Raw genomic sequence first — 14,423 nt, 5'->3', positions numbered from 1 at the left:
AGAAAAAAGAGAAAAAGAAAAAAGGGTATTTATTAAGTACTTACTATGTGCCAAGCACTCTACTAAGTGCAAGATAATCAGGTCCCACAAGGGGCTCACAATCTAAGTAGGTATTAAATCCCCATTTGGGAATGTGTCTGCTAATTCTGTTGCATTGAATTCTGAGTGCTTAGTACAGTGAAGCACCCAATATATACCACTGATTGATTGATTTTGCAGATGAGGGAACTGAGGCAGAGGAATTAAGTGACCTGTCCAAGGACACACACCATACAAGTGGCAGAGGTGGAATTAGAATCCAGGTCCTCTGACTCCCAGGCCCGTACTCTTTCCACTAGGCCATACTGCTTCCCAGATGCTAAGGAAACGGCATCTCTACACCAAGAATTTTGCCAGCACTGGAAGGTCTTGGCTGCCTGGACTCCTGACTTTCTTCCTGGATTCAGTTCAGCACTGAAAAACAGGGAGATGATGGGCGAAGAGCAAGGAGTCTTTGGTGCTTGGAGACTTTATGGAAGGAAAAGGCAGTCAGAGAGAGGGAGTAGCAGCTGGAGAGAAATCAGAACTGGGAGGGGCAAGGGTCAGGAGAGGGAGGAAGAGAGAGAGAGACTCTATATAGGAAAGATCCATTTGGGAAGGGAGTGGTTCTCAGTTCTCAGCTTCAGTGCGTGACAACACCAAGGTGAGAACCTCTTTGGAGATGGAAGTGGGGTGTCACTTTGGGGAGCAGAGATAGGCAGGAAGGATGATTTGGGGAGAGAAACTGCCTACTGAGATGGGAGAATGGTCATGGAGCATAAGGGAAGGGATAATTAACAAGAAAGAAAAAGAGGGGAAGAGAGCTAAAAAAAAAAAAAAAAAAAAAAAAGTAAATGGAAAAAGGACAGAAAGAGAAGGAACAAAGGGGAAGAGCAATAAGCAGAGGGAAAAGACTGCAAGACTCAAAGACAGAATATGGAAGGGCCATTCAATCAATGGAATTTATTCATTCAATCATTTACTGAGCGCTTACTATGTGCAGAGCACTGTACTAAGCACTTGGAATGAACAATTTCGCAACAGAGACGATCCCTGCCCAACAACGGGCTCACAGTCTAAAGCTCTTGCTGTATGCAGAGCACTATATTAAGTACTTGGAAGAGTACTATACAAAAGAGTTGGTAGATGGAATCCCTGCCCTCCAGGAGCTAAGATAAGCATTGGGAGAAGAATGGAGATAGGAAAAAGAGGAGTAGAGGGATGTAGGGGAAGAGCTAAACAAGGGGTAAGAGAGAAAAGAAAAAAGTAACAGAGGAAAATAAAATCAATCTGACCTGGGAGAAGGATGCTCTTCTGCCAGTTCATGTCTAAAACTAGGTCAGGCAATCCACTTTAAGATACACAAAAACCACACCAAAGGGCTTTTACTCTTCCCCATTCCCTCTGCTCAGGGAAAGAACAATGCCTTATAGCCCAGAGCTATGACTGAGAAGTATTCCATGACTTCCCGGGAGTAAAATCAGCATGCTCCCAATTCCTTTGAGTGGACAAGACTGGTCCTGCCTGTAGCTAGCTCTTCCAGAACAATCAGCTGGAGTGGACAGAGATTGAAGGATACTTAGGGAACTATATTATCTATTTTGGGAATCGGGATGGGGGGCAGGGTGATTTGGGGAGTGAGTATGCACTTTCTGGCTAATGTAGTAAACTCTTTAGATTTGATGTTTGTCAGTAGGCTGTTTAATAAGGACTTCCAACATCCACTGGTGCCACAGGTTTCTCAGAGAGGGATCAAATTCATTCATTCAGTTGTATTTGAGTACTTGCTATGTGCAGTGCACTGTACTAAGCATTTGGGAAAGTACAACAGTTACATTCCCTGCCCAAGATGAGCTTACAGTTGGGGGGAGTGTAGAAGAGAAGGGAAATCAAATGATGCAGTGAGAAGTCCTAGTGGGAAGACATTGTCTTCCCTTATATGGGGGGCGGCGGGGGGGAGGTGGTCAATGCAATGATTACAAGTATCATAATCGATCAATGGTATTTGCTGAGCATTTACTATGTACTGAGCACTGTACTAAGCACTTGGGAGAATGCAATCGAGTTGGTAGACGCGATCCCTGCCCTCAAGGAACTTCAGACTAGTAAATAGTCAGTGTGAGGGCTTTAAACAATTACATAACCCTTCCACATTTCAGAACACAATGTGATTTCAGATTTCTGAAGAATATGATTACTGTGACTTGATCCTGCATTTTTTAAATAGTAATAATAATAATGGTGCTTGTTAAGCGCTTACTATCTGCCAGGCACTGTACTAAGCGCTGGGATGGATACAAGCAAATCGGGTTGGGCCCTGTCCCTTGTCCCGCATAGGCCTCGTAGTCTTAATCCCCATTTTACAAATGAGAGAACTGAGGCACAGAGAAGTCAAGTGACTTGCCCAAGGCCAAATAGCAGACAAGTGGCAGAGCTGGGATTAGAACCCATGACCTTCTGACTCCCATGCCTGTGCTCTATCCACTATGCCATGCTGCTTTTAAGTAATCCATGTTTTCAAGTAGTCTGTGCCTTGTCCACAAGACCTTATGTGCGCATTTATAATAACATGCAAATAAAAAAGTGATTTCTGATGGTAATGAAGTTATTTATAGCTTTATAAATTTGGTTTTTTGGGTTTCGTTTTGGTTTTTTTTTGTTTTTGTTTTTTTTTTAATAAACCCCTGGGATTTGGGACATCTTATTTTGTAGGGACAGACCCTTACACTGGAGAGCAGGTGGGAGAGAGACAGTAAAATCGAGCAGGTGAAAATAACGGATTTAGAGGTCAGGCTGCCTTGACTATTCCTCCTGCCTGGCATCTAGGTAAATTGCTGAGTGAGGTCTCATAGAAGCTCCTTGAGGGCAAGGATCAGGTCTATAATAGTCTTGTAGTCTACCAACAGCTTAGTTCAAGTGCACTGACAACACACTCAAATACTATTAATTTTCCCCATTGCTAAAAAATAGGAATGTCACTATCCTTCCCCTCCTTATGGAGATACTGAGAGGATAAGGGGTGTGTATATGAAGAGACTTGAGCGCTTCATCATAATAACAGTGGCATTTGTTAAATGCTTACTATGTGCCAGGCATTATACTAAGCCCTGGAGTGAATACAAGCAAATCGGGTTGGATGCAGTCTCTGTCCCACATGGGATTTGCAGGATTAATCCCCATTTTACAGATGAAGTAACAGGCACAGAGAAATTAATTGACTTGCCTAAGGTCACATGCCAGGTAAATAGAAGAACCAGGATTAGAACAGAGGTCCTTCTGACTTCCAGGACCATGCTCTGTCCACTAGGCAATGCTGCTTCTCCACCTTCCTAAGACAGATCTCAAATAAAAATAGAGAAGCAGCATAGCCTAATGGAAAGAGCACTGGGCCTTGGAATCAGGAGACCTGGGTTCCAATCCTGGCTGTGCAACCCTGGGCAAGTCTCTTCACATCTCTTTGCCTCAGTTCTCTGCTCTGTAAAATGGGGTTCAAGGCAGTGAGCCTCAAGTGGGACAGGGACAATGTCCACATGATTATCTTGTATCTACCCCAGAACTTAGTTCAGTGCCTGGCACAGAGTAAGTGCTTAAATACCATTTAAGAGAAAAAAAAATGTAGGGGAAAATTGGCTAGTCCGGGGAGAATGGTGGAAGTCACCATATAGAGAACAGGTAGAGGTTTCTACCATCACATATTGCTACTGGCAAAGTGACCAATAATAATGTTGGTATTTGTTAAGCGCTTACTATGTGCAGAGCACTGTTCTAAGCGCTGGGGTAAATACAGGGTAATCAGGTTGTCCCACGTGAGGCCCACAGTTAATCCCCATTTTACAGATGAGGTAACTGAGGCACAGAGAAGTGAAGTGACTTGCCCACAGTCACACAGCTGACAAGTGGCAAAGCCGGGAGTCAAACTCATGACCTCTGACTCCGAAGCCCAAGCTCTTTTCCACTGAGCCACGCTGCTTCCAATGTGGTCAGTGTTTTACTTCTGCCATTTTTACCTCAGGATGCCACAACCTGACTTGTCCTCTATAACATGGACATAACATAGAGAAGCAGCGTGGCTCAGTGGAAAGAGCACGGGCTTTGGAGTCAGGGCTCATGGGTTCGAATCCCGGCTCAGCCGCTTGTCAGCTGTGTGAATTTGGGCAAGTCACTTAACTTCTCGGTGCCTCAGTTACCTCATCTGTAAAATGGGGATTAAGATTGTGAGCCCCAAGTGGGACAACCTGATTCCCCTGTGTCTACCCCAGCGCTTAGAACACTGCTCGCCACATAGTAAGCGCTTAACAAATACCATTATTATTATTATTAACATGGACACTGAAGCATGGAAAAAGTTTTTTTTAAGGACCGTGAATATATGTATATGCACTTCATTCAATTGTATTTGAGCACTTACTGTGTGCAGAGCCTTGTACAAAGTGCTTGGGAGAGTACAACAGACACATTCCTTGCCCACAAAGAGCTTACACTGTGTATGTGCTGGGGTAGGGGGGGAAGAAGGGTTTGGGGAAGGCAGACACTTCTGTTGTACTTCCCAAGCACTTAGTATAGTAAGTGCTTAGTACAGTGCTCTGTACACAGTGAGCATTCAAATACAATTGAATGAATAGTACATTGAACTAAAAACCCTTCCCCCACCCCACCACTGGCAAAAAGGTAAAAAGACAAAACAACTCACCATTTTTGTCTGCTCTTCTCAGTATCTACAAAGAGAGGAAAAAATAGAATGCCCATTTTAGTTCTGGGTCACAATAAAGACTGTACTCACAACAGAAACAGTTGGAGGATTGTTTCAACACTTTTTTAAATAAATTCTAATAAAAGAAAAACCTTCAGCTTGATGAGGAAGAACCTCACTCCCTTGAAGAACTCATTTGCTTCCATGGCTTCAAGCTACCACCTCTATGTGGATGATACCCAAGTCTACATCTCCAGCCCTAATATCTCTTCCACTCTTTAGTCTTGCATCTTTTCCCACCTTCAAGATATCTCTATGGATATCCTCCCATTACCTCAAACTTTACAAGCCTAGAACAGAGCTTATCTTCCCACCTAAAAACTCTGTCCTCCCCCTGACTTTCCCATCACTGTAGATGGCACCTCTATCCTTCCTGTCTCATTGGCCCATAAACTTGGCCTTATTGTTGACTTCCCTCTGTCATTTAACCCACATATTTATCACTGAATCCTTGTCAGTCCCACCTTCACAGTATCACTAAAATCCACCCTTTCATCTTAGTCCAAACTGTTACCACATTAATACAATCACTGACCCTATCCTGCCTGCATTACTGCATCAGCCTCCTCATTGACCTCCCAGCCTTCTGTCTCTCCCCACTTCGGTCCATACTTCACTCTGCTGCCTAGATCATTTTTCTACAAAATTACCCCACTCCTCCAAAAACTCCAATGTTGCCCAACCACCTCTACAAACAAAAACTCCTCACCACTGGCTTTAAAGCACTCCACCACCCTGTCCCCTCCTACCTCACCTCGCTTCTCTCCTTCTACAACCCAGCCCACACACATCGCTCCTCTAGTATTAACCTTCTCACTGTGCCTGGATCTCGACTGTCTCACCTCCAACTCCTAGCCCATTTCCTGCAATGCCCTCTCTCCTCAAATCTTACACTTACTCTCTTTCCCCAACTCCGCTCCCCTTCAAAGCCTTACTGAAGGTACATATCCTCCAGGAGGCTTTTCCAGACTAAGCCCACTTTTCCTCACCTCCCACTCCCTTCTGCATCACCCTGACTTGCTCCCTTTCCTCCTTCCCCCCTCTCCCTGCCCCACAGCACTTATGTATATATCCGTAATTTTATTTTATTTATATTGATGTCTGTCTCCCCCATCTAGACTGTAAACTCATTGCAGGCAGGGAATGTGACTGTTTGTTATAAGGTACTCTCCCAAGCTCTTAGTACAGTACCCTGCTCAGAAGAAGCACTCAGTAAATATGACAATGACTGGAGTGAGCAAAATACATTTCTAATTTCCTATTTGTTTTTTTCTAGGCCTGACTGCTAGGATATAGTTTCTTACCTAATATGATCTGGGCCAGTTTTCCTGATGATTGATTGCAATGGCCACATAGAAACACCAAAAAAGTCAACCAATCTAACAGCTAAGGCTGCAGTTTCATTGCTTTTGGAAGTAAATGGCTGGCAGGCAAACTGTCACTCTCCAAACCTATTAAAGCTTCAGTGTGTCCAGGAACTGCCACCCACCCTCCCTGGATTGTTTCAGCTTGAGGAATAGTTCCACCTCTGTCATTTAGTACAACAGCAAGTGTTTGAGGATGTCGGACGAACAACCACTGTACAACCACTGAATTGAAGGCTCGGGATTTGAAAGCAAATGAGGAAACATTGGTTTCCTCTTCATGTCTCTATCCTGGTTCAACCGAACTCAATCTCTCTTCTCAGACCACGAAACTCCCTTAGGGAATTTATGTACTTTTCTTTTTTTTACCCTCCCCTTCAATTTAACATTTAGGCAGGGTGATATGATTCAAAGAAATCATGGTGATCCATGAGTTACACCAATTACCACATCTACACTGACTTTAGATGTAGTTGGCAAAGCAGTGTGACCCAGTAAACATGGCACGGGTTTGGGAGTCAGAAGAATATAGGTTCTAATCCCGGCTCCACCATTTGTCTGTTTCATGACCTTGGACAAGTCACTTAGCCTCTCTGTGCCTCAATTACCTCATCTGAAAATGGGGTTTAATTACTGTGAGCCCCATATGGGACACGGACTGTGTTCATCTTGATTGAGAAGCAGCATGGCTTAATGGCAAGAGGCCGGGCTTGCGAGTCAGAGGACACAGGTTTCTAATTCCAGCTCTGCCACACGTCTGCTGGGTGATCTTGGGCAAGTCAGTTCACTTCTCTGTGCCTCAGTTTCCTCATCTGTAAAATGAGGATTAAGGTTGTCAGCCCTACGTGCGACAACCTGATTACCTTGTATCTACCCCAGTGCTTACAACAGTGCTTGGCATGTAGTAAGTGTGTAACAAATACCACCATTATTAGCTTCTTTTTACCCCAGAGTTTAGTACAGTATCTCGCATACAGAAGTGCTTAATACCCGCTAAAAATAATAATAATAATAATAATGTGTTATGTGCCTATTATCTGCCAAGCTTGGCAGATACAAGATAATCAGTCTGGGTATATCCCCTGTCCTTCATTGGGCATGCAGTCTAAGTCGGTGGAAGCACAAGGATTGAAGACCTGTTTCATAAGGGAGGAAACTGAGGCCCAGAAAAGAGAAGTAACTTGCCCAAGGTCACACAGCAGGCTAGTGCAGATCTGGGATTAGAACCCAGGTTCTCTGACTCACAGGCACAGGTGCTTGCATGCTGTTTCTCCGTGAAGTCAGTGTTTAGTCTGTCACTTGAAATTTCTTATAAAACCCAAGAAAAAATGAATTCACTCCCAACTTTTTAAAATATTTGTGAATCAATCAGTGGTATTTACTGAGCACTTACTATGTTGGTATTTGTTAAGCGCTTACTATGTGCCAAGCACTGTTCTAAGCGCTGGGGTAGACACAGGGGAATCAGGATGTCCCACGTGGGGCTCACAATCTTCATCCCCATTTTACAGATGAGGGAACTGAGGCCCAGAGAAGTGAAGTGACTTGCCCACAGTCACACAGCTGACAAGTGGCAGAGCTGGGATTCGAACTCATGAGCCCTGACTCCAAAGCCCGTGCTCTTTCCACTGAGCCACGCTGCTTCTCCGCTGCTGCTTCTTACTATGTGCAGAGCACTGTTTTAAGTGCTTGGGAGAGTGGATAGAGCACAAGCCTGGGAGTTAGAAGGTCCTGGGTTCTTATCCCAGCTCTGCCATATGTCTGCTGTGTGACCTTGGGCAAGTTACTTCACTTCTCTGGGCCTTAGTTACCTCATCTGTAAAACGGGTATGTGAGCCCTGTGTGGATGGGGGCTGTGTCCGACATAACTTCATTATACCCCTGTGCTTAGAACCGTGCTTGGCACAGAGTATATGCTTAAATACCATAATTATTGTTATTACTAAACAGAATTGGCAGAAACTTTCCCTGTCCATAATGATCTTAGAGTCTAGAAGTGCTTACCATGTGCCAGGCACTGTACTAAGCACTAAGTACAATCAAGTTGGACACATTCTATGTCTGACACTGGAGCTCCTGATCTTAATCCCTATTTTACAAGTAACAGGCACAGAGAAGTAAAAGAAAGCAATTTAGCCTTCTGGGAAGCAGCACGGCCTAGTGGATAGGGCACGAGTCTGGGAGTAAGAAGGACCTGGGTTCTAGTCCCAGCTCTGCCACTTGTCTGCTTTGCAACCTTGGGTACATCACTTAACTTCAATGTGTATCTATTCCAGTGCTTAGAACAGTCCTTAGCATACAGTAAGCACTTAAATACCATTAAAAAAAGTGACTCGCCCAAGAACAGCAGACAAGTGGTGGAGCCAGAAATAAAGCCTAGATCCTTTCAACTCCCAGGCCCACACTCTATCCACTAGGTCATGTTGCTCCCCGCCCTCCCTCCCAAAGAAGACCAATTCTCAGGGAGAGAGAGGTCTTAGCCCAGTTCAAGTCCTATTTTACATAGTTGAAATCTCTCTGATAGTGGTACACATGCCTCAGGATACTTGGAATTGAATCATATTCAAGTCATGGCTAAGAATTCCAACTTCACCCCCATTCTGCACACAGAGTAGGGTTACCTGTTGAAAACCCATGGCTGACCCCAGAGCGGGAATCTATTTCACTTACTTTCTATGGACAGACCTCATAACTGAACAGGGAAGTGATAGGATTGCCAATTATTGCTGTTACAACCAAATTAGAGAGAGTCTGAGGGGTTTTAAATCACAACTGCATCAGAGTGCAAATCACTGAAAATATAATTTTCTTGCTCAAAGTTTAGTTCAAAAATCTTCATGATACTCAATATTTATATATATTTCATTTAGAAATGCATCATTTTCCTGTAGAAACTAAACCTTTTTCCGGCACATCACCTGGATCCATATACCCAAACCACTTCCACTTGGGTACGGGGATCACGTCTGTCAGCTCTGCTGTATTGGACTCTCCCAAGAGGTTAGTACAGTGCTCTCTGCTCAATAAATACCACTGATAGATTAAAAGTGAGTACCCTTACCTCAGCTATACTATTGATCTAAAACTTCCCTTTCATGTTGTCTAGACAGTTGGGTCTGTTCCCCTCAAGCACTTTGATATTCACCCCTCCCCCAAGTCCACAGCACACATCCTTCTTATTTAACAGGTCGCCCACTCTAGAATGTAAACTCATTATGGGCAAGAATCCTCTACACCTACTGTTTTTTATTGTACTCTCCCAAGTGCTTAGTACAGTGCTCTGGATGCATTAAGCACTCAAATACTATTGATTTCTTTAGCTTCAAAGATCTCCAAGCCTCCATCCCAATGCTTAGAACAGTGTTTGGCATATAGTAAGTGCTTAGCAGATACTACAATAATTATACCCACTCGACTGTAAGCTCCTTGTGGACTGGGATCATGTCTAGCAAGTGCATTATACTACCTCAAGCACTTAGTACCTTGTTCAATAATAAGAAAATCAAATCGACGGTATTTATTGAGTGTTTACTGTTTCCAAAGCACTGTGCTGTTTGGGAGAGTACACTATAACAGAGTTGATAGACATTCCCTGTCCAAAAGGGGCTTACAGCCTAGACATTAAAATAAATTACGGATACGTACCTAAGTGCTGTGTGACTGAAGTCGGCAAGGGGGTGAGTATCAAACTGCTTAAAGGGTACAGTTCCAAATGCATAGGTGATGCAGAAGGGAGAGGTAGTAGGGGAAAATGAAGGGGGAAGACCTCTTGGAAGAGATGTGATTTTAATAAGATTTTGCAAGTGGGTACAGCTATCATCTATCAGATATGAAAGGGAAAGGAGCTCCAAGCCAGAGGCAGGATGTGGGCGAGGGGTCAGCGGAAAGATAGATAAGATCAAGGGAGAGTGAGTACGTTGGCGTGACAGAATGAAGTGAGCATGCAGGATTGTATTAAAGAAATCAGCTAGGTTAGATAGGAGACAAGATGATTGAATGCTTTAAAGTTGATAGTAAGGATGGTAATTGATGTGGAGGTGGAGGAGCAACCACCGGAGGTTCTTGAGGAGTGGGGCAACTTGGATTGAACAGTTTAAAGTGATTGCTGTATACAGTAAGAAATACCAAGGATTGATTACTACTCGCTGCTAAATAGCACTGATCAGCCCACATCTCTCTTCTTGCAACCCTCTACTGGCTGATAGGTTCTTTCTGTCTCAAAGACTTTTAGGGTACTCATTAGGTGCTTACTATATGCCAGGCACTGTCCTAACCACAGGGGTAGATACAACCTAATTAAATTGAACACAATCCATGTTCCACTTGAGACATCACTTGGACCTCAATATTAATCCCCATTTTAGAGATGAGGAAACTGTGGCACAGGTAAATTAAGTGCCCAAGGTCACACAGCAGACAAGTGGTGGACACGGGATTAGAAACCAGGTCCTTTTGAGTTCCAGTTCCGTGGTCTATCCATTGCACCGTGCTGCTTTTCTTCTCAAAGAGCTTCAACCTGCCCACCATCTGGCCCCACCTTACCTATATGCTTTCACTCACCATTCCTCAATCCATTATTTTCATTCCCTCAAGCCGGCCTTGAACCACACACACACTCAACTCCCACCTCCACCCTTTTGATCACACTGTTTCTCGGCTTGGCATTCCCTCCGTACAGACAGATAGACCCCAGCTCCCCTTCAAAGCTCTCCTAGAAGTCTTACTTCTTCCAACAATCATTCCCAGATTAATTGACCAGTACTCTGAGCCATATCATCCTTAGCACTGGTTTACTCATTTACACTCATGTCTGTTGAACTGATTTTGGCTACTCTAGTTGTAAATATGCTCATTTCCCTGTTTAGGGTGTATCACCTTGTGGTTAGGGGATGGGACACTGTTATTCCGTACCTTCAAAGCCACTGGAAATGTGCACTGCACAAGGGGAGTGGTCAATAAAACACAACTACTATTTCCCAACAGCTCTGAAATTTGAATGCTTCACACATAGCCAGTACAGCTCACTGGATTTTTTTTTTTCCTAAACAAACCATAAGCTTTTTTTAAAAAAAAAAACAAAACAAAACTGTTTCAAGTTTCTAAGTCCATGCTTGTGCCTCTAATTTGCTCCTAAATCACCAAACGAGGATTTAGGGGCCAAAAGTCAGTTTCAAACAATCTCAATACTAGAAGTAAAATTGAATTTTGATTTTTTTTTTATTTTGCTAATCAATGTACACCCTACACAATTTCTGTCAAGGGGGATGCTATGTGGAGGTAGAGTATGCGCATAGAAAAGTGTGAATCTAGTAGAGGGTAAGCTCCCCCAAGGGACCCTAACAATTGCTTTTTATTTACAAAATTCCTGCCCCCTTGAAGCATGTAGTCAATAGAAACTATCTTAATTTCCTACTTTAAAAAGCAACGATACGAGCCTCACCCACAAGATTTCACTTCGGTGGAATAGCATTTCCAGCTACTCAGCTGCTCCCGTTCGATAATGGGTTTGGTAAAGAAACTTACATCGAAACCCTAGAATTCAGCATCCACCCGGTTCCCTGGGTGTTACTTGTCCGCCCGGGATCTTAAGGATGGCTCAAGCTCTACTGAAATCAATGCTCCTGATGATTAGTGGGGGGACAAAGAGCCGCCTATTAATTCAGTAAATACGCATCTCCTTAATAAAGATCCATAGTCCGATTCCCTCTTCCCCCAGGGCCTGGGCTGCACATGAAAGACCCCCTTGGTGTGGGGGGGGGGGGGGGGAGAAGAAATGCTGCAGCCCCTCCAATCCTGCCTGGAAACATTGCTCAAACTTCCCAGCCCCTGGACTCCGAAGAAATAGACGCCAATCGGAACAGGGGGAATCTCGGCAAAACACTCTAGTCTGTCAGCCCTATTTACTGAGCGCTTACTGTGTGCGGAGTACTGAGCTCTTGGGATGTCCAATGTTGCACATATTCCCTGCCCACAACGAGTTTACAGTCTAGAGGGTGAGGCAGACATTAAAAGAATGGGAAACAGCATAGTTTAGGGGATAGACGACGGGCTTGGGAGTCAAAATCATGGGTTCGAATCCCTCCTCCTCCACTTGCCTCTGGGTGATCTCGGGCAAGTCACTTGACTTCTCTGGGCTTCAGTTACCTCACCTGTAAAATGGGGATTGACACTGCGAGCCCCACGTGGAACAAGGGAAGGTGTCCCAACCCGATTGGCTTGTTTCTACCCCAGCACTTAGTACAGTGCCTGCCACATAGTAAGCGCTTAACAAATATCATAATGGTTATTAATAGAACCGGTTGGGCCGGGGTTCGTGCTCTCATCAGTGTTCCAGCGGGGTCCGGGGTAGGGCCGGTCCAAGGTGTGTGTTGGGGTGGGCGGGGGGGTGGCTGGGGCCAGTCCAGGGGGGCTGGGCGGTCCAGGGGGGTTCCAGGGTGTGGGGAGGCTGGACCTGGGGTGGAGGGGCTGGTCTTGGGGGGCTGATCCTGGGGGTGGGGGGCTGCCTGGGAGTGGGGGGCTGGTGCTGATGGGGGACGGTCCAGGGGCTGGTCCAAGGTGTGGGGAGGCTGGTCCTGGGGGGCTGGTCCTGGGTGGGGGTGGGGGGGTGTGGAAAGGGCTGTTCCAGGGTGTGGGGGGCCTGGTCTGCAGTGCTCTGCACATAGTAAGCGCTCAAATACTATTGATTGAACGGTCCTGGGTGGGGACGGTCCAGGAGGGCTGTTCCAGGGGGTTCATTCATTCATTCAATAGTATTTATTGAGCGCTTACTATGTGCAGAGCACTGTACTAAGCGCTTGGAATGAACAAGTCGGCAACCGATAGAGACAGTCCCTGCCGTTTGACGGGCGCACAGTCTAATCGGGAGAAACGGACAGACAAGAACAATGGCAATAGAGTCAAGGGGGTGTGGGGGCAGTCCAAGGGGGGGGGTCTGGTCCGGCGTTTGGGAAGGGGAGATGGTCCGGGGGCGTGGGGGGGCGGCGGGATGGTCCTGGATGGGCAGGGGGGTGCGCAGGGGGGTGGGCAGGGTGGTACTCACATCGAGGAAGATGGACATGCCCTTGGTCAGTCGCAGGGCGGGGCCGAGCTGCCCCGAGGGCTCGGGCGGCCGGACCCGGGACGTCGCCGCCGTCTCCCCCATCGCTCTCCAACCGGGGCCGTGGGGGGGCCCCGAAACCGCCTGGGGGGGCCCCGAAACCGACACGGCAGCTGCGGGGGGGGACTTCGGAGGGGCTGGGGGAGGATGGAGTCAGCGTCAGCAGCAGCAGCAGAGGGGATGGAGTCCGGGGTGGGGGGCAGTAGAGGGAGGGATGGCAAGGGGGAAGGAGGGGCGGGGGACTTGGTTGCGGGCCGGCAGCAGGAGGGATGGTGGAGGGATCGGGGGGCGGCGGGTCCCGGCCCCGCTGCTCCCGACGGCCGCTGCTGCCTGCCTGCCTGCCGCCTCTAGGATCTCTTCTCTCTCTCTCGCTACATTTCTTTTTTCCTTCCCCCTCCCCTCTTTTTAGCTGATGGCACCAGCGCCTCTGTCGATTTCCTCGACTTGCACGACAACGTGATCCTCCTCCCCCCTCGGCCCTCTCCACTGTGCCCCGGCCCTCCGCCCCATCACTTTACCTCCCCCACACGTTTCCCTCCCCGACTAATTTACAATACTAATAATGTTGGTATTTAGTAAGCTCCAAACACTGTTCTAAGCGCTGGGGTAGAGACAGGGTAATCAGCTTGTCCCATTTGAGGCTCACAGTCTCAATCCCCATTTTACAGATGAGGTAACAGACAAAAGTTAAGTGACTTGCCCAGTCACACAGCTGACAAGTAGCAGGGCTAGAATTCGAACCCATGACCTCTGACTCCCAAGCCCCGGCCCTTTCCACTGAGCCACGCAGCTTCTCAATTACCCCGCCCCATCCATTTCCATCCCCCACCAATTTAGCCTGGTTTAGTGAGAAGCAGCGCGGCTCAATTTCCCTCCCTCACCATTTTATCCTCGTTTAGTGTGAAGCAGTGTGGCCCCGTGGAAAGAGCCCGGGCATGGGAGTCAGAGGACCTGGGTTCTAATCCCGCCTCCACCACTCTCTGCTGTGTGACCTTGAGCAAGTCACTTAACTTCTCTGGCCCTCACTTACCTCATCTGGAAAATGGGGATTAAGACTGTGAACCCCACGTGGGACAACCTTGTTACCTTGTATTTTACCCAGCGCTTAGAATAGTGCTTGGCACATAGTAAGCGCTATACTAATAATTATAGTAAGCGCTATACTAATAATAATGGTATCTGTTAAGCACTTAAC

General features: G+C 46.3%; 1 protein-coding gene across 1 annotated transcript in view; it reads right to left on the bottom strand.

The window, feature by feature from the left end:
* Positions 1-13,375, bottom strand: part of NECAB1 (N-terminal EF-hand calcium binding protein 1) — a 155,839-nt gene extending 142,464 nt beyond the window's left edge. Inside the window, exons 1-2 of the mRNA XM_029063658.2 lie at positions 13,172-13,375; positions 4,709-4,733 (exon numbers count right to left, since the gene is read on the bottom strand). Of these exons, the coding sequence (XP_028919491.1) occupies positions 4,709-4,733; positions 13,172-13,273 (127 nt within the window). The 5' untranslated portion in view covers positions 13,274-13,375. The remainder of the gene's footprint in view (positions 1-4,708; positions 4,734-13,171) is intronic.
* Positions 13,376-14,423: the final 1,048 nt, after the last annotated feature.

Source organism: Ornithorhynchus anatinus, chromosome 4 (genome assembly GCF_004115215.2).
Source record: "Ornithorhynchus anatinus isolate Pmale09 chromosome 4, mOrnAna1.pri.v4, whole genome shotgun sequence".
Lineage (NCBI taxonomy): Eukaryota > Metazoa > Chordata > Mammalia > Monotremata > Ornithorhynchidae > Ornithorhynchus > Ornithorhynchus anatinus.
Note: the sequence above shows the minus strand (reverse complement) of the source record. Positions and strands in the feature narration are given on the sequence as shown.